This window comes from Megalobrama amblycephala, linkage group LG20 (genome assembly GCF_018812025.1).
Source record: "Megalobrama amblycephala isolate DHTTF-2021 linkage group LG20, ASM1881202v1, whole genome shotgun sequence".
NCBI classification, from domain to species: Eukaryota; Metazoa; Chordata; class Actinopteri; order Cypriniformes; family Xenocyprididae; genus Megalobrama; species Megalobrama amblycephala.
In genome coordinates this window covers 11599211-11622161 of record NC_063063.1, presented here as the reverse complement: position 1 = coordinate 11622161, position 22951 = coordinate 11599211, and the positions used below count along the sequence as shown (strand labels likewise).

General features: G+C 40.0%; 1 protein-coding gene and 1 long non-coding RNA gene across 3 annotated transcripts in view; both read right to left on the bottom strand.

Moving 5' to 3' along the window:
* Positions 1 to 22951, bottom strand: part of plxdc1 (plexin domain containing 1) — a 448642-nt gene that overhangs the window by 91617 nt on the left and 334074 nt on the right. For both annotated transcript variants that reach the window (XM_048171697.1, XM_048171698.1), the window contains 3 exons: positions 15104 to 15199; positions 14367 to 14448; positions 14205 to 14265 (listed from right to left, as the gene is read on the bottom strand). In XM_048171697.1, coding sequence (XP_048027654.1) covers positions 14205 to 14265; positions 14367 to 14448; positions 15104 to 15199 — 239 coding nt within the window. The remainder of the gene's footprint in view (positions 1 to 14204; positions 14266 to 14366; positions 14449 to 15103; positions 15200 to 22951) is intronic.
* LOC125256048 lies at positions 10146 to 10767 on the bottom strand. The gene is made up of 2 exons (XR_007182041.1): positions 10409 to 10767; positions 10146 to 10267 (listed from the first exon to the last, which is right to left on the bottom strand). It is a non-coding gene; the product is annotated as an uncharacterized LOC125256048 (long non-coding RNA).

Sequence of the window (22951 nt, the reverse complement as noted above, 5' to 3'; positions counted from 1 at the left end):
CTCATGTCTGTATGCCCACCCATCCATCAGTTGCTCTTTATCCTCTCTCAATGATAAAAAGAGCATCCATTTGTCTCTTCCATGTGGCCGATAATCTCTCCAAGTGTACACAGCCTCCCTGAGTTCATGGAGTTTCCTATCCAGTTTACCACTTTCGACCCTTTGCTGCATCCATGGCACTTTACTTGTGCCGAGTGCCTCAGCTTGATCAAAGGCTGACTTGAACTGTGTTACAAGAGCATCTATGTCTGGCTCTGCATACTTAGACCACAGCATTTCCATGATCTTGCTGTCAGTTTCAAGGAATTTTTGCTTACTGGCATCTCTCCTTGCCAGAGCATCCTGCGACTGTCATCACCTGTAGGGTCTATCTGGCTCAGTGCATCAACATACTCTTTACTGACATCAAGGAGTTTGTCATAATTATCCTTCAATCTCGCAAACTCTTCTGACAACTCAACTTCACGTAAAAGGCCAGCACTAACTTCAAGGCGGTTTATTCTTGTTGTAAAGACTCGTTGCGCATTTGAGCATTTCAGCTTTAAACTCTCTAGATCTGGTTTGTCATCTGCCATTTCTGTCTCTTTTTCCTCTTCCCGGTGATCAGAATCACTAAAATCACTTTTTAGCGAAAAGAATTGTTCAGAAGAATCGATTCAAAAGACTTGTTCAAAAAGATTCGGTTCAAAAGATTTGACTCAGCCGTTACGTCTGGTAGCTGCGTTGTTAGCCCTGCAGCTATTATTATCCACACAGTCTTACTCACGGTTGTAGAAGTTATTCAGCACTTTAATGGCCCTGTTAGCTCTTGGCTTCGGCTCCTCCGTTGCAGTGGTGTTGTTAACGGCCGCTTCCTTCTCAGAATACGGGTCTCCGATCCCGACGTCGGTCATCAATGATGGCTACTCCTCCACTCGGTGTGCGTGAATTCTCTAGCACGGCTCCGACGCCAGTTTACAACTGTCCAGTTTTTTACTAAGCTACATTCTATAGCTCAATAAACTCCCCACTGGAAGGGTTTCAGGACAAGCACAGCGGATACAACTCGAGCCACTTTTTGAGCTTTTATTGTATACACATGCACAATAATCATACACAAGCTAGTTATATGTGACATTTTAGCTCGTCAGTTAATCAGTTAGATTGCTAGGTTGTAAACCTGCAATGAAAACACAAAAACAAACATCAGAATTAACTAATAAAATTACATAATCATGAGATATTAATTCTTAATCTGAATTACTAGCAATGCCAGTTTACAGACACTCACCGGCAAGCGTACCAGTCCTGATCAACAACAGAATGAAAAATGAACCTAGGTGGCGCTTGCTCACTGACTAACTACGCATATACAGATACACAATCTGGTGACTAGGAACGATAATAAAACATATCTGTAACCTAGTAAGATTATAACATATATGAAATATAACATAAATGTGCCCGCATTTAGAATAAGATAGTAAATATACACACTTATTTCTTCAAATACCCCAGAACATAATAACATCTATCACTCGTAATATACATACGAAAAATAATAGTGACACCTGCTGGAAAGTTATACATTTTGTTTCTTAGGACATCAATGTGTTGTCACGAGCCACAAGGTTTAATTTGGATTTGTCTGTGCATGTTTTGTTTTTTTTACTCTCATAGATTTTGTTACCATTGACATGCATTATAAGACTGACAGACTGCAACGGTTGGAGTTAAAAATCATCATTTGTGTTCTACTGAAAAAACAAAGTCACCTACATCTTGGATGCCCTGGGGGAAAGCAGATAAACATCAAATTTTCATTTTTGGGTGAACTATCCCTTTAACTGATTTGGATTGAATTGATTTGATTTTCACCTGTGTGTTGTAGGAGGCCGCCATCAACTGGCAGCAGGAAGTGTGTCTTATTATTCATTTTTTAACTTTCTTTTGAATATTTTGCCCTTTTTCTAACTCAATCAGATTTTTCTCTTATTCAAGCATGCAAGAATCACTCATATAAACTTGAATGAAGAGTTTGGCTCTCTGTTAGGGAGGCATCCCTCACCTGACAGAACACTTAAGATGGGTTTGGTGCACACAGGGGTAAAAAGTACCCCATGTGTACAATGAAATATACTGCAGTATCTTTAATGTTGTGGGCTTATTTTTCTGCTGGAGGTCCTGGACATCTTGTTCAGATACATGGCATCATGGATTCTATCAAATACCAACAGATAAAAAATCAAAACCTGACTGTCCCTGTTAGAAGTCATATAATGGGCCGTGGTTGGATCTTCCATCAGGACAATGATCCAAAACAAACATCAAAACCAACACAGAAATGTGTCACTGAGTACAAAATGAAGCTTCTGCCATGGCCATCCCAGTCCTCTGACCTGAACCCTAAAGAAAATGAGTGGAGTGAACTGAAGAGAAGAAGCACCAACATGGAGCTGGGAATCTGAAGGATCTGGAGAGATTCTGCATGAAGTAATGGTCTCTGATCTCTTGTCAGGTGATCTCCAAACTCATCAGGCATTATAGGTGAAGACTCAGAGCTGTTATCTTGGGAAAAGGAGGTTGCAAAAAGTATTGAATAAAAGGGTATGATTAATTGTGAGCTATGTGTATTAGAGAAAAACATTTATCTTATAATGAGATCCAATAAAAGGTTGGATTATTGTAGATTTTTTAAATAAAAGATAAAAAGTATTAACGATGCAGATTTATTTTCACAGCCTTCTTTGGTCATATTTACCAAGGGTATGAATAATTTTGAGCAAAACTGTATACATATAAATTATCATTTAAAAAAAAATGTTATAACTGAGAACTGGACTTTGCATTGCTGCAGCACACACAACTATATACATTCTTCTGGTTACTATTATTTCTGTACCTCATACACTATATTCTTTGTCTGCTACATGTCATTTTGCCTTGTTTTTACACTGTGCTATTTATTAACAATGTATAATATTAATGTATATTTTGTATAATAATAATCTATACAGCTACATTTGAAAGAAAAAAGAGAGAAAACTCTTTATGTGCTCGCACTCATAACCGCTAAACATCTGAACACAAACAATGCTCAAATGCATGTTGACGGATCTTCTTCTGTCTGTTCTCCAAAATGTAATCAAATGTATGTTCCTGCAGGCGCGTGTAAACTGGTTAACTGTGTTTACGCGAAGGCGTTAATTTTCAAGACAAACAGGTCGCTGGCGCCACCACTGCGCATTAAGTAATTACCTTGGGACGGCAGGTGTTCATTGCATACTCTCTGAACGATGGTAGCTTATTTAATGTATAAATTAAGATATATGTGCAAAAAAAACGGTAAAGAAATCCTACATACTTTGTAGTGTTGTTATTGTGGTATAGTAGCTTAATCTGTTTGGTTGTAAAATGTAGGCTATTGGCTGTATGAATTGAAATCAAATGAAATCAATAGCCAAATTGTTCATAGACAGCATATGCAGTTCAACTAATACAATATTCTTTGCTGGCAAACAAGCAGATTTGTTTTTAATTGACAGTAGATCCTCTGCCACTTCATCCAACGCTCCAAGTGAGAACCGCTTCAGACGAGTGTGTGCAGGGAACTGAACAAATCATTCAAACTGATTCATGAACCAATTAAGACAGTTTTGCCAACTTGTTTGATCAAGTCTTTGAACAAAATCGACTCAAAAGAGTGATTAATTTGTGAATGGGGCATTGTTCATGAAAAAAAAGTGCGCTTTGCATAAAATACGCATTTCTTAACGTACAGTATTGCATTAAAATAAAGTAAAGAGAGGAACGTCGCCCAGCGTAGCGAAGTAAAAGTAGGCTAAATCTACTCTAAAAAGTACAATTTTTTCAAAAAAATACTCAAGTAAATGTAAAAGTAAATATATTTTGTTACTACCCACCTCTGCTCCAGGGTCACATATCTTATTTAATGGCCACATATCTGATTAAATGATTTATTTTATTTGACAATAACCAAATAAAATAAATCAATACATGGTTCTATTTTATGCATTTAGGAATTTCTTCAAACCCATTCACTTTTTTTTTTTTTTTTTACATTTCTATTAAAAGACAAAATTTTGTTACTGGCCTTGTTATGACACTCAATTTTGTTTGGATTTTTGCAGACCTAACTAAACCTTTCTGATCTGGGAAAGTTTCTAGAACATCCAAGCATCCAAGAATTGCGAGGGGCTGCAGTGTCTGCAACAAGAACAATATCACCTGGTTGTAAATTTCATCTTTCTCTGATCCATTTTTGTCTCTCTTGTAGCAGAGGCAAGTACTCTTTTATCCACCTCTTCCAAAAGAGGTCTGAGAGTACTGCACCTGCCTCCACCTTCTTCTTACATACTGGTCCTTTTCATCAAACAGTCCAGGAGGCAGGATTGATTTTTTCCTTCTGCATCCCTTAATCCAAACCAACACCTAAACTTAACAACTAACTAAATATTAAGAAGAGTAATTAAGAGTTTATTGAGGCAAAAGTCATATTTAGTAGTGAGAATTGGACCCTATTCTAAAGTGTACCATATGTAACACTCTGTGGGCACACCTGTTGGCAGATTTTCCCCAGTGTACTGAGTGATGGTGACAATAAATGGGTTATTCCCAACTCTAACCGGATGGGAAGGGTCTGTTATCAAATTCACATCAAGGGAGAAGAGCTACAAGTAGCCACTCATTTTTACATGGTCCTTCGAGTCGCAGTATCCGGGTTTACTATGGAAAGATGTTACAGCAGTTGTAACAGCCAAAACTGTGTGTTTACATGCATCACATTATGGTGTGCTGTGCCCTTTAAGAGACTGATCACTTCACTTAACGCGCGCTATGCGGTGATGACGTAGAAGAACTACGTGACTGTGTAATGAGAACCACGATAGATGTATGTGCTCTCCAATTTTTGTTATAGTATTGCTTTATTTTTATTTGTAACGCTAAGAAAGAGTCAATCTCTCATGCATGTGAGGAGCGCGTTCCTGTGTACCTGCCATTAAACGAGTAGAATACTGACTTTTTCGCCTGCAAGCTCTTTCATTCTTTTGACTTAACTGGCGTTATCTGGGCCAAAAGCGTTACAATTGGCGCCCGAACAACTTGAAGCTGGATCCGTCATCTACGTGGAGTCTGCACTTATCAAAACTCTAAAATCACGGAGCTGAGGAGAATTGTGAGTGTGTTCAACCTGCATTGCTGAGACTGGTGAGATTAACTTGCTAACGCTGGGTCGCACATGAGCGAAAACCGCATGTATTGCTGTGTGAGAAGTTATCACAGTGTGCTGCTGTGAGTCTGGAGACCCAGGTTGAAATTCTACAAGCTGAAGTATCAGTGCTGCAACAGTGCCTTAGTGATTCTCTGAAGTTGCAGCAGAGCATCCTAAAACGCTTTGGACCCCCTGGTGACGACATTCCTTCAGCACCACATACACAGCTACCTCCTATGGCCAGCTCAACGCCATACAGCCGTGTTTCACCAGGCCAGGTGCCATTACAAGGTATGACCACTGATAATGTTTCCCTTAGAAATGTGACTTGCTCACCACAGGCCAATTCTGCTGATGTGAGTAATACTAGCAGAATCCTTGCATCTGTACTGTACCAGTCGAGGCTTGAGCCACCTGTGTTTGCGGGAGATGGACGTGTAAGCCCTGAGGATTGGCTCCAATCAGTCAATGTTTACAGAACATCCCTTGACTTGACCGATGCCCAAATTCTTCTTGAGCTGCCACGTTTTTTGGCAAAGGAACCAAAGAAATGGTTCACCGTTCTTGATACACACGTTGTTACATGGGCCCAATTCTGTGATTTCTTCAGGAAAGTCTTTCTTCCTTCCGACAGCCAAGAACAAATAATGAGAGGTATCTTGGACCGTATACAAAGCCCTGAAGAGCCCCTCCCTACTTTTGTGGCCCACATGTTAAGTGAGTTCAGGAAGCTGAAAACTCCCCCACCAGAGCAAGAACAAATTGACCTTATTTCTAAACATGCTCTCGAAAAGTACAGAGTTGCACTCTATGGAACCTCTGTTTCCTCAGTCATGGATCTTCTTCTGAGAGCTCACGAGCTCCATGTGGTTCTTGGACCAAGTAACCGTTTCCCATCGTCAGTGCAGAGTAAGGCTAAACTTAGCAAAGAAACCTACTTTTACAAGTGCTCACGGCCTGGCTTTACTTCTCGTTCATGTCCAGATTGCAACTCACTTTCTAGCTCACAACAAACTGAGTCCTCTGATGCACATTCGGGACCTACTGTTGATATCAGGGATACAAACAAACCTGAGAGCGGTATTGGAGTGGAAAGAAATCCATTTACCAGGCAGAAGGGAAACTTCAAGGGGGGAGGATGATTCACAGAGGCAATCCTCCCTCCAGAAGATGAATTCGCCTCAACCGACTAATGCTGCTGTTCTAGAATCACCTGTTCTTTGTCATGTGGAAGATCCCACTTCACCCTCCTTTTGGAACACTCCATTTAGAGTGAAGATTAACTTGCATGGCCAGGTGTTGGATGCTACACTTGACACTGGCGCATCACTTTCTGCAGTGCAAGCAGACATCATTCAAAATCAAGCCAAAATGAAGGCTAAATTTAAACCATGGACTGCTCCTCCAATCCAACTAGCAGACGGTGGGTCATGTCAACCCTTAGGGCTTACATGGCTGGCTTTTGGCTTTATGGGACAGCGTTTTTATCACCGTTTTGCTGTTGTCCCACGCCTACCCTCCACATTGGTCTTGGGAATGGACTTTATGTTGCGTGCTTCCATTACCATTCACATCCCATCCAGAACGGTTGTTATAGGCAATGATCCTTTAGTCATGGAGGAGATGGAAGGAGGAGAAGTGCAAGAGTCGGAAGGCAGTTTGTTGTTTATGGAAGTCCCATCTTCAGCACTTCAGGAAAAAGTTGAGGAAGCATGTCTGAGTAATGCTGAAAAGGAACAGCTAACTGAGCTACTTGACAGTTTTTCTGACCTTTTCGACGGTCACCTGGGCCGCACATCACTAATAGAACACTCCATAGACACGGGGGATGCCAAGCCAGTCCATCTGCCCCCTTATCGAACCTCCCCAACTAAAAAGCAATTGATCGAGGACCAAATAGGAAAAATGTTAAACGAAGGCATCATTGAACCAGCGACGGGTCCTTGGGCTGCCCCCGTTGTGATAGTTCAGAAACCATGTGGTGAACCACGATTTTGCGTGGACTATCGCGGGCTAAACCAGCTCACCGTAAAGGACTCTTATCCATTACCAAGAGTCGATGAGTCCCTTGACTTCCTTTCCCGGGGAAAGTTCCTGACCACAATTGACCTTGCTCAGGGATACTGGCAAGTCTCCATGGCAGAGGACTCGAGACCAAAGACTGCTTTTGTCTCACACTGTGGGCTGTTTCAGTTTCGTGTGCTTCCATTTGGTCTGTGTAATGCACCAGCGACCTTTCAAAGACTTATGAACAGTGTCTTGGCTGGTCTTATCTATAGGTCCTGTGCAGTCTATCTGGATGACATCGTTGTGGCTTCGCCCACTTTCAAGCAACATCTTGATGACCTCAGGGAAGTACTTTCAAGGCTCAAGTCCGCCGGTTTGACCATCAAACTCGCCAAATGCCAGTTTTGTCGCAGTGAGCTTACCTTCTTGGGGTACCGCGTTTGTCCAAGTGGCATTCTGCCGGAACATGACAAAATAAAAGCTGTCATGGACTTTAAAACCCCTGTCAATGTGAAGCAAGTGAGGCAGTTCCTGGGCCTTACAGGCTATTATCGCCGATTTATACAGGACTACGCCCGCCATGCCGAACCACTCTTCGCGCTCACAAAAAATGATGTTCCTTTTGTCTGGGACAGTGCCTGTCAGGATGCCATGGACCTTTTGAAAGGAAAATTAACTTCGGCACCTGTACTAAGCTTTCCTGACTTCACTCTCCCTTTCTTTATTCATTGCGATGCCTGTGACATGGGGCTTGGAGCTGCATTGATGCAGAGAGATCAGCATGGAAGAGATGTAGCTGTGGCGTATGCTAGTTGGGCCCTGCATAAATCGGAAAAGCCTTACTCCACACCCGAGAAAGAGTGTCTGGCCATCATCTGGGCCCTTGAGCACTTTCGGCCGTACGTGGAGGGTCTCCATGTCATAATTTTCACTGACCACAGTGGGCTTAAGTGGTTGATGTCCCGTCCCAACCCTACAGGCCGCCTTGCTCGGTGGTCTCTCCGCCTTCAGGACTTCGATTTTCACATTGTCCATAAGCCTGGATCTCGAAACAAAGATCCTGATGCTTTGTCAAGAAATCCTCTAACAGGTAATGAGTCACCAATGGACCTCCTTCCTGACTATGCTGTGATTGGTGGTCTTGATCTCCGCACACTATCTTCAGTGGCTCTTACGGATCGCTCTCATGTCAGACAATTACAGCTTAATGACCCGATCACAGGTGATCTACTCCGTAAAATGGAGGCCGCATTCCAACAGGACAGCGAGATTGATGATTGCTCTCAGTATTGCATTCAGGATGGCCTGTTGTACTTCCATGATCCCAAGACTGCTTGCGGCATCCACCCCTTAAAATCTTTAAAGCTGTATGCTCCCACATCTCTCAGAAGTACCTTGCTGAGATACTACCACGATCACCCAATTGCAGGACACCTGGGGATAACCAAGACCTTGGCCCGACTGAAACTTAGGTTTTTTTGGCCTAAAATGGCATCTGAGGTGAAAAAGTATGTTGTCTCTTGCACAGTTTGCCAACTGACAAAACCAAGTCAAAGAAAGCCTGCCGGCCTAATGGTCCCAATACGGCCCCAGAAACCTTGGGAGTATGTTGGTGTTGATTTTGTCGGCCCTCTACCACGTACCTCAAGTGGAAATGCTTACATCTTAGTATTTGTCGATTATTTTTCAAAGTGGGTTGAGATCGTGGCAGTGAGAGAAGCTACAGCTCAAGTGGCTGCCAGCAAACTGCTAAGCGAAGTGTTTTTCCGTCACGGAGCCCCCACTTACCTCATTTCAGACAGAGGTTCCCCTTTTGTGAGTGACCTATTTGAACGGGTGCTCGCTGCCCTGGGTAGTGAACATCGCCTCACAACAGCATATCACCCACAGACTAATGCCACAGAGAGGGTGAACCGGACTCTGAAGACGGCAATTCGAGCATATGTGGATGATAAACACACCACCTGGGACCGATATATCCCACAAATCTGCTTTGCGCTGAGAACAGCGCCACATGAGAGCACAGGTCAAACCCCGTCCATGATGTTGTATGGGAGAGAGTTGGACACTACATTGGACCTGGTCACTCAGCCTGTCTGGGATGGGATGGAGGAGCCTGAAGTCCCCTACTCAGAGCACTTAAGGTTGTCATTGCGAGAAGCGCATGATCATGCAAGGGCAGCCCTGGACACTAGTCATGAGAGACGAAAACTGCACTATGACAAAAGGCGCCGCTCTGTTTCTTATGCCATTGGTGACCTTGTCAGAGTGAAAACCCACCCTAAATCAGATGCTCTGGCCAATTTTACAGCTAAACTGGCTCCTCTGTACTCTGGCCCATACCGTGTCACTCGAGTTTTGTCTGATGTAAACTATAGACTTGCAAAGTTAGACACTGGAGAGGATGCTGGAGTCTTTCATGTGGTGAATATGCAGCCTTTCCACACTTGGGACTCATGCAGCAGCCATGTGCAAGGTGTGCAGGATGAGACTGAAACACCCTATGAGGTGTTGGAGGACTGTCAGCTAGGGCCACAGATGAGTGGGGATCAATCTCAAGACCCATGCGTTTCTCCGCCTAGTGAGGCTGTTTATTCTGAAGACTTCACTGACAATGCTCATGACGTGACCAGAGATAACACAAGTTGTTCTCACATCACTGACACTGACGTTAACAGATCTACACAACATACACAACTTCCTGACTTTGACATTGACCTACAGGGCCATCGCTTCAATCTCAGACCTAGATTGGTCCCTAGAATCACCTCAGGGTGGTCAGATATGAAATGGACTAACAAGTATCATACTGACAGATTGGACCTAAAGTAGTAACATGTTTAAAGGTCTGACTGTCTTTTGTGTTTAAATGTTACAACTGAGATGTTCTTTTCTGGCAAAGGAATAGGACCTGTAAAGTATGGTCTAAGTTCATGTGTTTTCATGTTATCTTGTTGAAAAAAAAACGAAAAGGAAACTGTTATTTTACACGTATGGTTTGGTTACACAAGCTTTTGTTTTCTATGTGATGTGTCTTTGCAGAGTGTGCTGTAATGTGTAGCTCATACTGACATGTATGCCAGTTATTGCCTTCTGTGTGTAAAGCATAATATGGGTTGATGGATTTCCGAGTTTCCATGTATGGGGCTGGATTTCAATGTTGTCCTTATGTTGTGTACGGCTGGGGACAGCCTTTTTCTTTCCAGTGGGGAATCTGTAACAGCCAAAACTGTGTGTTTACATGCATCACATTATGGTGTGCTGTGCCCTTTAAGAGACTGATCACTTCACTTAACGTGCGCTATGCGGTGATGACGTAGAAGAACTACGTGACTGTGTAATGAGAACCACGATAGATGTATGTGCTCTCCAATTTTTGTTATAGTATTGCTTTATTTTTATTTGTAACGCTAAGAAAGAGTCAATCTCTCATGCATGTGAGGAGCGCGTTCCTGTGTACCTGCCATTAAACGAGTGGAATACAGACTTTTTCGCCTGCAAGCTCTTTCATTCTTTTGACTTAACTGGCGTTATCTGGGCCAAAAGCGTTACACAGTATGAGCCAATCATGTGTGTCAGGAGGAAGATGTGAAGAGTTTGATCTTAGTGGAGTGATCTCAAACTCAGCTTCTGGAGGGCCACTGTCCTGCAGAGTTTAGCTCCAACCAGCTCCAGCTTACCTGCCTGGAAAGATTCTAGAAATCCTGAAGACCTTGATTAGTTGGATCAGGTACAGTATGTTTAATTAGGGTTGGAGCTGAGTTTGAGACCATTGCATTAGTGGCTTCCCCAAACTGATTCCCATGTCACAACACTCTAAGTTAGCTTCTTCACTGGCTCCTGGCACAGACCAAGAGGAGGACACAGCTGGCATCACTCAACTATTGCTACTTCACAAAGGGCTGACAGTCCTCTGGTCTGACAATGAAGACTGCATCCTCAAGAACTGGGATCTAAACCACGGCCATAACGATCTGTTACAGATAATGCAGGACACATTTCAACAAACTATGGATCAGTATTCTCAAGAACTCTCTCAGCTCAAATGACAAATGCAGCACCTAAAGAACCAGCTAGTCTCCTCCTCCTACACCCCCTATGGAACTGATACCCACACAGTTTCTTCAGAACACGGCAGATTGATAAGAGTTTTGATTAGAGTTTTATGCCGGTATGAGCCCCATGATTCAGGTCTAATGAATCAGATCAGTACGATCGCAATTCTGAGGTCTCTCCAGCTTCAATAGCTATCCCCAGTGCAAAGTAGCACTCATAGTAACAAATTTCACATTCAGAAACCAGCCAGGTGGGCTGCTTTAAGGAAAGAAAAGCCTACTCCAGAACTGACGTACATCACAATGATATTTATGCTTTATGCACATTTTATGAGTGAACTATTAGTTTAGATAACCCTTGGTATACCGTGTCTCCTATCAAATTAATGCTAATTTCATGCTAAAATGTTAACTTATATTTTTATGTATGTGACTTCCTCATCAGGTGCAGTGTGTGTTTGTTGCATTAATTGGAGTATAAATGGACACAAATCCACATGGCCCAGTAATCATGCTCAGTCGTAAAAGCTCTCACAGGAAGAATTTTGCCTCTCGGAAATCCTACCCATCTCATTGGTTAGGTCAACCCTCAGGGGTGTGACTTCTCCCGGATATTAAAAGCCAGCGTGTAGCTGGTTCAAATATTACAATATATATATATAAAAAGAATAATGTTAATGAACTTCATCAAAACTTATCTTATTTTCTTATATTCTCATGATTGTGTTCAGAGTTATAATGAGACATAACATGAATAATTAATTCTAGTAGGAACCGTTAATGCAGAATATTTTATGGGGCACATATTGGTGATGCACACAATACCTCATGCAAGGTGTGAACAGCGCCATCTTTAGAAGCACATTTGCTATTGACGAGGTCGGTTGTGCTTTCTCTCGCTCTTCAAACAAGAGTGCTGGTAAGGAGATTTCTCTAAGTGTAAACAATATCATCGATTAATTTCATGAGATAAATAATGTTTAAGTGTAATGTAAGACGGTGATGTCATGAAATGTAACGCAGTGAATTGTATTTTGAATATTTTACCGAGATTGGTTTTGCTTACTAGCTTTCCCCATGCTGTATGGACCACTGAAGGGGAGAGATGTGTATCCCAAAAAACATAAATTGTGCTCTGTGTATTTCTGCAGGTATGTTCGTTGTTTATTGTGTTATATATTGAGAAATTTTTGAATTGTTAGAAATGTGTTTACTATCGAGTTTATACGAGGTTGATAGATACAAAAAAGAGTGAGGTCTGTATGCAAACATGATTTTTTTTTTTTCAATTTTAATTGTGCAAAATCTGTAACTTTTTACATTTTTCCCCATTTAATTCATTCACTGATGCGAGTAAGCGGTGAGGAAACTATATTTTCTTTTTTCTTTTCTGCCATATAATGGTGACGTATTTTGTGACTTACTTTATTTATTTGTTTTATCTTAATTCAATTTATTTGATTTATCCTATTTGTTTTATGTTTTGTAACTGTTAAGTAAGTAAATTGTGATCTTGAGAAGCACATTTGCTATTGACGAGGTCGGTTGTGCTTTCTCTCGCTCTTCAAACAAGAGTGCTGCTTTCTCCATGCTGTATGGACCACTGAAGGGGAGAGACGTGTATCCCAAAAAACATTAATTGTGCTCTGTGTATTTCTGCAGACCTGCTTCTTCAGAATAAATCATCCTGAGACCTGCTCCACCCGTATTGTCTTCTTTGAGAGCAACAAAACACAACCAGAGTAAAACTGCTACAAGCGCACAATGCTCCTCCCTCTCTCTCTGGCTGATCCGACTGAAACTGCATCTGTGGGGGTGCTGCCTGTGGGCCGCAAGGCCTGTAGGCCTGCCCTGCACCCCAGCCATGTGCTTAACTAGGAGAGAAAAGGACTCTTTCCCACTAAGATTCAAATGCAAGTTTGTTATCGGTTCTTCATTCAATGCAGAAGACATCTATTGCAACTTCAGCACCATCGGACTGAATTCTCAGGAGTTCCGGCAACAGTGTATCCAGACGCTCTTCAAAAAGGCATACGATATACTAAATTGCTGCTAGTTAGTTAAAGTTGTGAACCGCCTTTTTTAACAAAGGGGCTTTGTAATGAATACTTATGATTCTTTACGGGTTTTTGACTCTTCCCCATAGCTCCTCATGTTTCCCACTTCTGGTTTCACTCTATCATTTATCATTTTACCCATGTATGTGTGAATTATGTGTTCGTGATTTATTTAATAAAACTTGTGCACAATATTTGGTTCTGACTCATTGTCTGCAATAAATTGCCTCTTAAATGATTTAGATTTTGCTACCAGCTCTAAGTGCTGTAAATGCTAATAAATAATTATTTTTCTATGGCCATGAAAAATACACTTTTTTTAGAATTAATTAATAATCAGTACTGAGTGTTCACAGAAAGAAACTGATTAATTGATTGTAATTGTAATGTAGCTACATCAAGTTAATCTGATTCAAATATCCATAATATCCAAATATTCATAATTTATCATAATTAATAAATAATAATACGTTATGAATAATTAATATTTCCCATTTGAGCTAATTTGCTACAGTCATTGTTATTTTGTATAATGTATTTTGTATTATATTTTTATCTTACAGAAAACCACACACACAAAGAAGAATTAAAGTGTACTGAGTTGTGGTGACAATGTTATTCCCATCTATAACCGGATGCTCTGTAGTGAGTATATTAACAACCGATTCACATCAAGTGAGAAGATCTTCAAGTAACCACTTTTTTTATTTTTTTTTTTTTACAGTAAATAATGACAGAAAATCCATTTAAATAAAATTTTCACTATCCTGAACTAGCACAACATCCAAATTATGTTTCTACCTCTGTGGAAAGACTAAAATGACTAAATCTTTGTTTTATGGCAATACATATTTGGTAACTTTTTGTCCATACCTCCTGCGAGCACCTGTAGTCCAGCCATTCTTGCCTGTATCGGTCTATTCCATCTGAACATCTGAGAGATTATAAACACATACATTCAGCTGTCAGAAGAAAACACATGCCTTGCTTGAATTAATGAAGTAAAACACATCAGACACTATCTAATGCTAATACCTTTTTAGAATATTGCACCACCCACAGCCTGATGTTAGGTTGGACTGGAGACATTGTTCGCAGGTAGTGTGCTGGAGGCAGGCTAGAGACAGATATGCCAACATAAAACAGGATATAACGTCTAATGTAAGAGCACAAATTTTCATCTATATGTAATCAAATTCATTATGTTTGAAAGGGGACCTATTATGCCCCTTTTTACAAGGTGTAATTTAAGTCTCAGGTGTCCCCAGAATGTGTCTGTGAAGTTTCAGCTTAAAATACCTCACAGATCATTTATTTTACCATGTTGTAAATACCCATTTTTGAGTGCTAGCAAAAAAGTGCTAGTGTGTCTTTAAATGCAAATGAGATGCTGCTTCTGCCTCCTATCCAGAATAGCGCTTCCTTCATTCACAGCTCCTGCATGCATCGCAATCACACTCAGGGACATTGCAGTTCTTCTTCATCATAAAAGTTTATTATCTGCATGCGTTTTAAAGCTATATCAGTTTAAATTTCTAATTTATCTTTTTCTTAGTGTGCTCATTTGAAGCACGCACAGAAAGCTGGCTGTCAGATGGCATGTCTCAATATTATTATACCAACTTCTCTTTCACATTTTATTGTACGTAAACTGTGAAATACTCACAAGGTTGTCAAAACCACACAAAGTTCACATAAACACAGTCGGTTGTGTCTGTGCAATTGTGATTGTTGCAGAGGACAAATGGGCAAGCAGTGATTGATTTACTCACTTGGTAAAGGACTGAACTCAAATGCAGAGTTATTGACAATCTTTGTTGTGTCAACCTCAACCCGGTGATATTCATAAATAGTCTGTCGTTTAGCATCTGTTGATGATACACCAATAAAGTATTGGTCAACATGATAACAGTGTAAATGTACCATAAGTAGTCATTATGATGTACCATATGACAAAATGATTGATGGTGACCTTTGACCTGCCACGGCCACACACATCGAGCCCCCCTGTGTCACGTTGACCTTTGACATTGTGTTATCCTCCGTGGATTCGTTATGGCTATGACTTTATATTTGGAATAATGATGTTGGCCTTTGGCCCTTGGGTATTTTCTGGGTGATCAAATTGAAGATGGATTTTGAACTTTGACACTGCATATTTGAAGAGTTGAGGGTCATTTTTGAAATCTGATTTTCGGTTGCATCTGCAGAGCCATATGTGCAGGCATCTGCATTCCATCTGCATTCCATCCATAAGTGACAAAAATAAGTTTCTAATGAAGAAACGGTCACATCAAAATAACAAAAGAATAAACATAGTTTATTTTGTGAACCACAATATGAGCTCTCTCACTGTCATACACACACCATTTCAAAAGTGTGGGGAAAAAAAATCATTAGTTGCGTCCCAAATGACGCACTATACACTATGCACTTACGCACTATGCACTTGTACACTATGCACTCAACCGTCTAGTGTATGAATTTAGTATAGTCCCAAATGGAACACTTAACGTTTTTTTACTAACCGGAAATTCAAACCTCTCAGTCGATGGCAAATGACGTTTAACCGATGTAATAACAAAGCCAATAATACAAAACAAAATCAACAAAAAAATGAACTTATTTTAATTTTTTATAATAGTAGTAGTACCTGTCATAAACAATAGAACACCAGTCATCTTTATATGGAAGTAAATCAGTAGCAAAACATGAGAGGTTGCTGATTTGAATGTGAGAACTTGTCGTATTAATATTTGTATTTGTAAACTGAAATTTACACTCACAGCCCTGATGTAAAACGCTGAATGTTTCGATTTGCACACACAGACAACAATCAAAACACCCGTGTTACGAAGTTGTAGTTGCAGATTAATAGTTACAAATATGTGTAAAATGGCATTCACATAAACAAAATGACAGACACAAATGTGTGAGACATATTTACTTTTACACTTTACTTCAGTTTCGCTGTACAGCTTCAAGTCGCCGCTTACAACCTCTCAGATCTGGCAGTACAAGTTCAATTCCTGGCGCTTTGACTTTTGCTACTCTTTTTGCGATATTCCTGTAGCAAAACTGACTTGAGCACTTGAAAGCAGAAGTGAGAGAGCAGAACGGGGGTGGGGGGTGAAGGCGTTTTATTGGTCGATGCCTGACCAATGGACAACGCCATCCAGTGCGACTTAGCATGCGGAAAGAAATAATTGCATATGTATGAGACAATATTTTCATTAAAATATCATTAGTTTTAGCAGGTTTTTAATGTTACAGTAAAAGAGTAGTAAAGTTTTGCACCACCAAAACAGCGTGATCTGCTCTATGTAGTGACGTCATTGCATACAAAAATGTCCCATTTCATTGGCTGATGATATTTGTGATTAATGATATTTTAATTATATTTTAATTTGAATGAAAACAGGGATTTTATCCCCCCCCCCCCCCAAAGAAACATGTGATTAATGAAAAACGAAGCCTCACATTGTTTCCAGTCATGTGAATACTTCACTTTGCCTGTTTGAACCCAGACCACTACTATATGAAAGTTCAAGTCCATTTACTAAACATTTTAAATATATAAGCCTGTAGCCTATATTACATCATATGTTCTGTCATATAGGCTACAATAAACACACAACAGCACAATTTACTTGCATCAAACTACTCAGTAGGCTATGTATTATTAGTAATTATTATAATAATTTCATTTATTGCCATTTCATTTATTGCCAAACTTTAAGATGTGAATTATATTATTGAAATAAACACATTTACTGTCGTCAGGCTTTCATTTGTGTTTAATGGATAAAAAAACGGAGCTGCGATCTCATGTTTATGGCTGCTGTAAATTTTACCTGCCACAAGATGGCACTGTTTTCGACACTTTTGATGCTTTGAAACCTTTCCCGAAACATTAAGAGAAAAGCTTCAAATATTTAACAATCTTCATTTTTCCATCCCTACTCAATGGTTTTAGGCCTTTTTCAGTCGAATTTAGCTGTTTTATTGAGCGTTTACTCATTTTGAGCCTGTTTTTTTTAAACATTAACCATCTGTAACGTCATATCCAATCAGATTTCTTTTCACCCATATCCCCCACGCCCACCATGCACGCACATACACACATTTGACTTTACAACACACAAACGCACACCTTTATTTATCCTCATTCTCTCTTGCTCTCTTAATATGTAGTGAGTTTACGCAGATAGATTTTAATAATCAATCTAAAAATTTTGTAAAAAAATAAATTAAATTAAAATAGCGCCCTCTCAGTAAAGTCGTTTATTGGTTGGACGTTTTTGTGCGCAATGACGTCACTATATAGAGCAGATCGTGCTGTTTTGTTGGTCCAAAACTTTACTACTCTTTTACTGTAACATTAAAAACCTGCTAAAACTAATGATATTTTAATGAAAATATTGTCTCATACATATGCAATTATTTCTTTCCGCATGCCAAGTCGCACTGGATGGCGTTGTTCATTGGTCAGGCACCGACCAATAAAACGCCTTCACCCCCCACCCCGTTCTGCTCTCTCACTTCTGCTTTCAAGTGCTCAAGTCAGTTTTGCTACAGGAATATCGCAAAAAGAGTAGCAAAAGTCAAAGCGCCAGGAATTGAACTTGTACTGCCAGATCTGAGAGGTTGTAAGCGGCGACTTGAAGCTGTACAGCGAAACTGAAGTAAAGTGTAAAAGTAAATATGTCTCACACATTTGTGTCTGTCATTTTGTTTATGTGAATGCCATTTTACACATTTGTAACTATTAATCTGCAACTACAACTTCGTAACACGGGTGTTTTGATTGTTGTCTGCGTGTGCAAATCGAAACATTCAGCGTTTCACATCAGGGCTGTGAGTGTAAATTTCAGTTTACAAATACAAATATTAATATGACAAGTTCTCACATTCAAATCAGCAACCTCTCGTGTTTTGCTACTGATTTACTTCCATATCTTTAGGAGGCGACGTAATCGTCTCCGCAGGAGATTGATATTTGCTCAAATCAATCTCAATACGGTAAGTTAAGATTGCGGCTGTGGTTGCTGGAAATGTAAACATGAGCATAGTGCCCCACAGAGGCAAAATGTAGTATTAGCCTTAATTTAATGTTATTGAATGTACTTGTTTTCCCACTTCCTTTTTGATGTTGAGCAAATATGAGATGGCAATTTACATTTGCAAGGCAGCATATTAATTTAAATGTTTAAAATAATGCAAGAAAAACATTGTAAAGACCATTTTTATTCCTTATGTAAAAATATGTATTCTTGCAAACAAACCAAATAACTAAATAACTTAAACATTAGTAATAAATAACATTATTAATTAAAATATATTTTAAATATATTCTTTGTCATTCAATTTTAGAATGAGAGACCAAACCACTACTGCCAGCTGAACAACACTGTGCCCATTCTGGCAGTATATTTTGATGGCATTAGTGATCTTCGCCCTAACTTTTGCCTGTCTAGACGGTCATTCAATTGTTTAATAACAGCCCTCGGGGATGAGTGTGACCATGGCTGGGGTCCTGTGGTGGAGACACTTATGTTCCTGTTTTGGTTGGCTTTTTAGATGTCTTTATAGGGTTCCCTGGATCTGTACACGATGCCAGGGTGCTAAAACACAGCCCCATCTTCCACCAGAGGCTCTATCCACCCCCTGGCTGGTGCATAGTGGGTAATGGTGGATACCCCTGTCTCTCCCAGCCAATTAGACTGATGACCCCCTACAGACACCCTCTACACACACCAGTTCAGCAGACGTTTATCCACCACCTGTCAAAAGCACACAGTGTTGTTGAGCAGGCTTTTGAGGTTCTGAAAACCAGTTGGCGCTTCATCTTCCTGAAAGCCCTTAAGGTTCACCCCCTTTATGCACCAGAGGTTGTGGCCTGCTGTACAGTTCTGCAGAACATCTGTTTGACAAATGGAGACATCATGGATGTAGACGAGACAAATTACAACATTGATGAGGATGAACTAGTAGTAGAGGCAGTGGATGCTGTATGGGGGGGCAGAAGAAAGAGACAGAATGGCAGCTATGTGTTATGCACCAGCACTGGCAGACCATCTGTATTTCAGAATACAGTAAATTGGAACAATGTCAAACATTATCTGTATATAAAAATTGCTGATATACGTCACATAAATTAATTTGATAATACTTGATAATTACCTTAGTCGCACCTTCAGTACCATCAAAATGGCAACATTAATGGTTCAATTATTTTTTTTTCATTTATTTCTTCATTACTTCATATTTGTTTGCAAACTTCTTATATTTTCTTCTTTTTATTTATTTTTACAATCTTTTTATTTTTATTAAAACTTTTTTTTTTATCTGATTATTTAACCCTTTAAGACCTGAAGGCTTTTTTAGAGTTTTTTTTTTCCTGAGCGACACACACAAAAGTAAAGACTCATAACTTCAAAACTCTAGCAAGGAGAGTCAAAAGGTAGGTATCATTTGATAGAAAACATTTTAGATTTTAAGAAAATATAAATTACATTACATTTAGACATTTTTTTGCTGAGAAACAGCTGATAAAAGACAAAAAAAATATATAATTTTTTAAAAATAATTTTTCTTTTTTTTTATTTGACATGGAATAACTCAGGAACCCAATAAGATTGCTAAAAAATTCTTTTTTGGTGATGCTGTCCTATATGTGAGCTGCATCTGGTTCAAATTTCGTGGTGATAGCATAAAGAATAGTTTGAAAAATTGTTGTTAATTTTTTCCGCAGCCAGGTGGCGCCAACGGGCGGTAAACTCCGGTTTAGAGGTGCTTCTCAGCACTCGTTAGGAGTTTTTCAAAATGGTTAGATGCATTAAAAAGATGAGATTCTAAGCTTTAAAATGATATCTATTTTATTTTATTCCACGTTGGAAAACGAACATGGATGGGTCCGGGAACATTGGATACACACTGCATCCCGGAGAGATGAGAGACATGTTTTTAGCCAAGTATGTTAAATCATTCAGTGAGTAATATCTTGTGATCACCGCACTGATTTTGGATTCATTTTAATCCTGAGAATCTGCTTTAAATATTGATGTGCCATTTTTTATGATCTGTGCATTTTTCTTGAAGTTATGAGCATGTGAAATATACATACTTGTATTCAGTTAGCGACTGTGCTATTTTTGTTGTAAACGCATATTACTCAGACTCATTAGAGGGTGAAAACAATGCAACAGAAGCATGTTGGAGGCTTCATATGAAAGTTTAAAGTCTCTGGTTTTGTATGCAAAAAGAATTTTTGTGCTACCTATATGGATTCAATTTTTATTGGCTTTTAAAGAGAGACGCTCGCTCCATCCGGTCTTAAGGGGTTAATGACAATGACAAGTAATTCACTCCTCACTCCTTTCAGGAATCACCACGGAGGGAGGTGAACACACTGCTGCATCCTGGGAGGATGAGGCAGTGAGGACAGGTGGAGTCACAGACGGCCTGCCCCTAATTGCCTCATCCATCAAACTGTACCACTTCCAGGATGCAGCAGTGTGTTCACCGTCCTCAGTGCTGACACCTGTTCTGGGGCACTTTAGGGCCTGCATAAACAAATGGACAGTTCACAACATAACTACACAAATATTTTATTTTTAATAATCCCTGCCTTTAGTGCTTGTTTTTATAATTAACTGTAGTTTAATAATAACATGTCTGTAATTTCATCTAAACCACTAGTCTCAAACTCAGTTATTGGTACACAGTTCTGCACAGTTTTGCTCCAAACCTAATTAAACACCTTATGTTTGGTTCAGTAATTTCACATTTATGGCAATGAATATGTCCTTTTCATTAACATTAAAGTGAAATAACTGGACAAACAAGTCTGATAAAAATGCTCATTTTATAAGAAAAATAGACAGGATTTAGAGGCTTTTGCATCTGAAGTGCTGTACTGCTAAAAAATATCTAATAATAATTTTTGGTTTGACTGTATATATATATATATTATGGGCCTTTCCGTAGACATTATTATATTTGCAGTGTAACTGTATATTCTAGCCCGTACACAAAAACCCAATACTCACAGAAAACTTTCTGAATTTTACATTTTAAAAAATAAATAAGTAAATAAATAATTTCATATAATTTATAAGCTGCTTTGATCATGGGACAAATTTTGCTCAGGGGCAAACATTTGTGGTATTACTACACTTTTGTCCACACAACGTTAGGGAATACCTGAGCCACACACACACACGGTTCTATAAAATCTTTATCTGTTTTAAATTAAATGATTATAAATAAAATAATATAAGACAACGAATAATAAATATGTTACTAACATTTATTTAAACGTTATAGCTAAATTAATATATAAAATAAATAAATGAAAACACCTTACATTTTCAGAAAGCTGAATAAGTAGTTCTTTTTGCAAAGATAAAACAAAATAAAAAGCAAATAGTTTAAGTTGCATCATAAACAAAACACTCCCAGTGTCAGACACAGACGGGAACAAGAGGGTGAGTCAACAACAGGTAGTTTATTAGAACAGAGGCATGAACACAGGATCAGCACTGGCAGGTAAGTAGCAGTTATGGGCACGCTGATAAAGTCACTTAGCTGAGGAGTTAACACAGTTCTCTTTTGCAGGTGTGGATTGGATGAAGGAGCACAGGACACAGACGAAGGAGTGGAAACATGGGAACATCAGGTAAGCAAACGGGTAAGGAGTCCAGGTAAGTGAAAACAAGACCAGACACTGAAGTGCAGGGAGTGTGAGTCTATATAGTGCTGGTGTGATGAGGTGCAGGTGCAGATGATCAGTATTCCGGTGATTGTGAACGAGTGGGCGGAGCGTGGAGATCCGGTTGACAATGTGATGTTGTTAGTCGTTGGAACTGACTCTGTGACAGTACCCCCTCCTCCACGGGCAGCTCCTGACGACCGGATAGGGCGACGACGACGGGGTCTACCTCGACCCCGAGGAGCAGGACGGTCGGTATGGAACTGGGTTAGGAACGTTCCTTGATCCAGGAACGTTCCCCTGGGCCGTAGTCCTCCCAGTCGACGAGGTATTCCAGCATTGGACCCCGTCGTCGAGAGTCGAGAATCGCCCGCACCCGGTAGATGTTTTCCTCCTCATCGATGTCGGGAAGAGGAGGTACCGCATCGTCACCGGGATCTGTGGAGGGAGGAGACAAGGGTTCAGCGTGAAGCTTTAAGAGTGAGACATGAAATAAAGGTGAGATGCCATTGGTCTGTGGATGGTATCCAGAGGACAGGCTGAAGGACACTCCTAGGAGTTTGAAGAAGACTTGCCAGACTTGGGATATAAACTGAGGACCACGATCCGAGACAATGTCTTCTGGAATGCCAAAATGGCGAAACACATTATGGAACAAAGCTTCTGCTGCTTCTAGAGATGTGGGTAGACCCTTGAGGGGAATTAGCTTACATGACTTGGAGAGCTGATCTACAATCATGAAGACACAAGTGTAGTTGTTTGAAGGTGGGAGGACGGTAATAAAGTCGATCCCGAGGTGAGTCCATGGTCTCTGTGGTATGGGCAGTGGAAGGAGTTTACCCTCTGGGAGCCTCCTAGGAGTGTCAGCATCGGCACAGACTGAGCATCCTTTGATGTGACAGGAGAC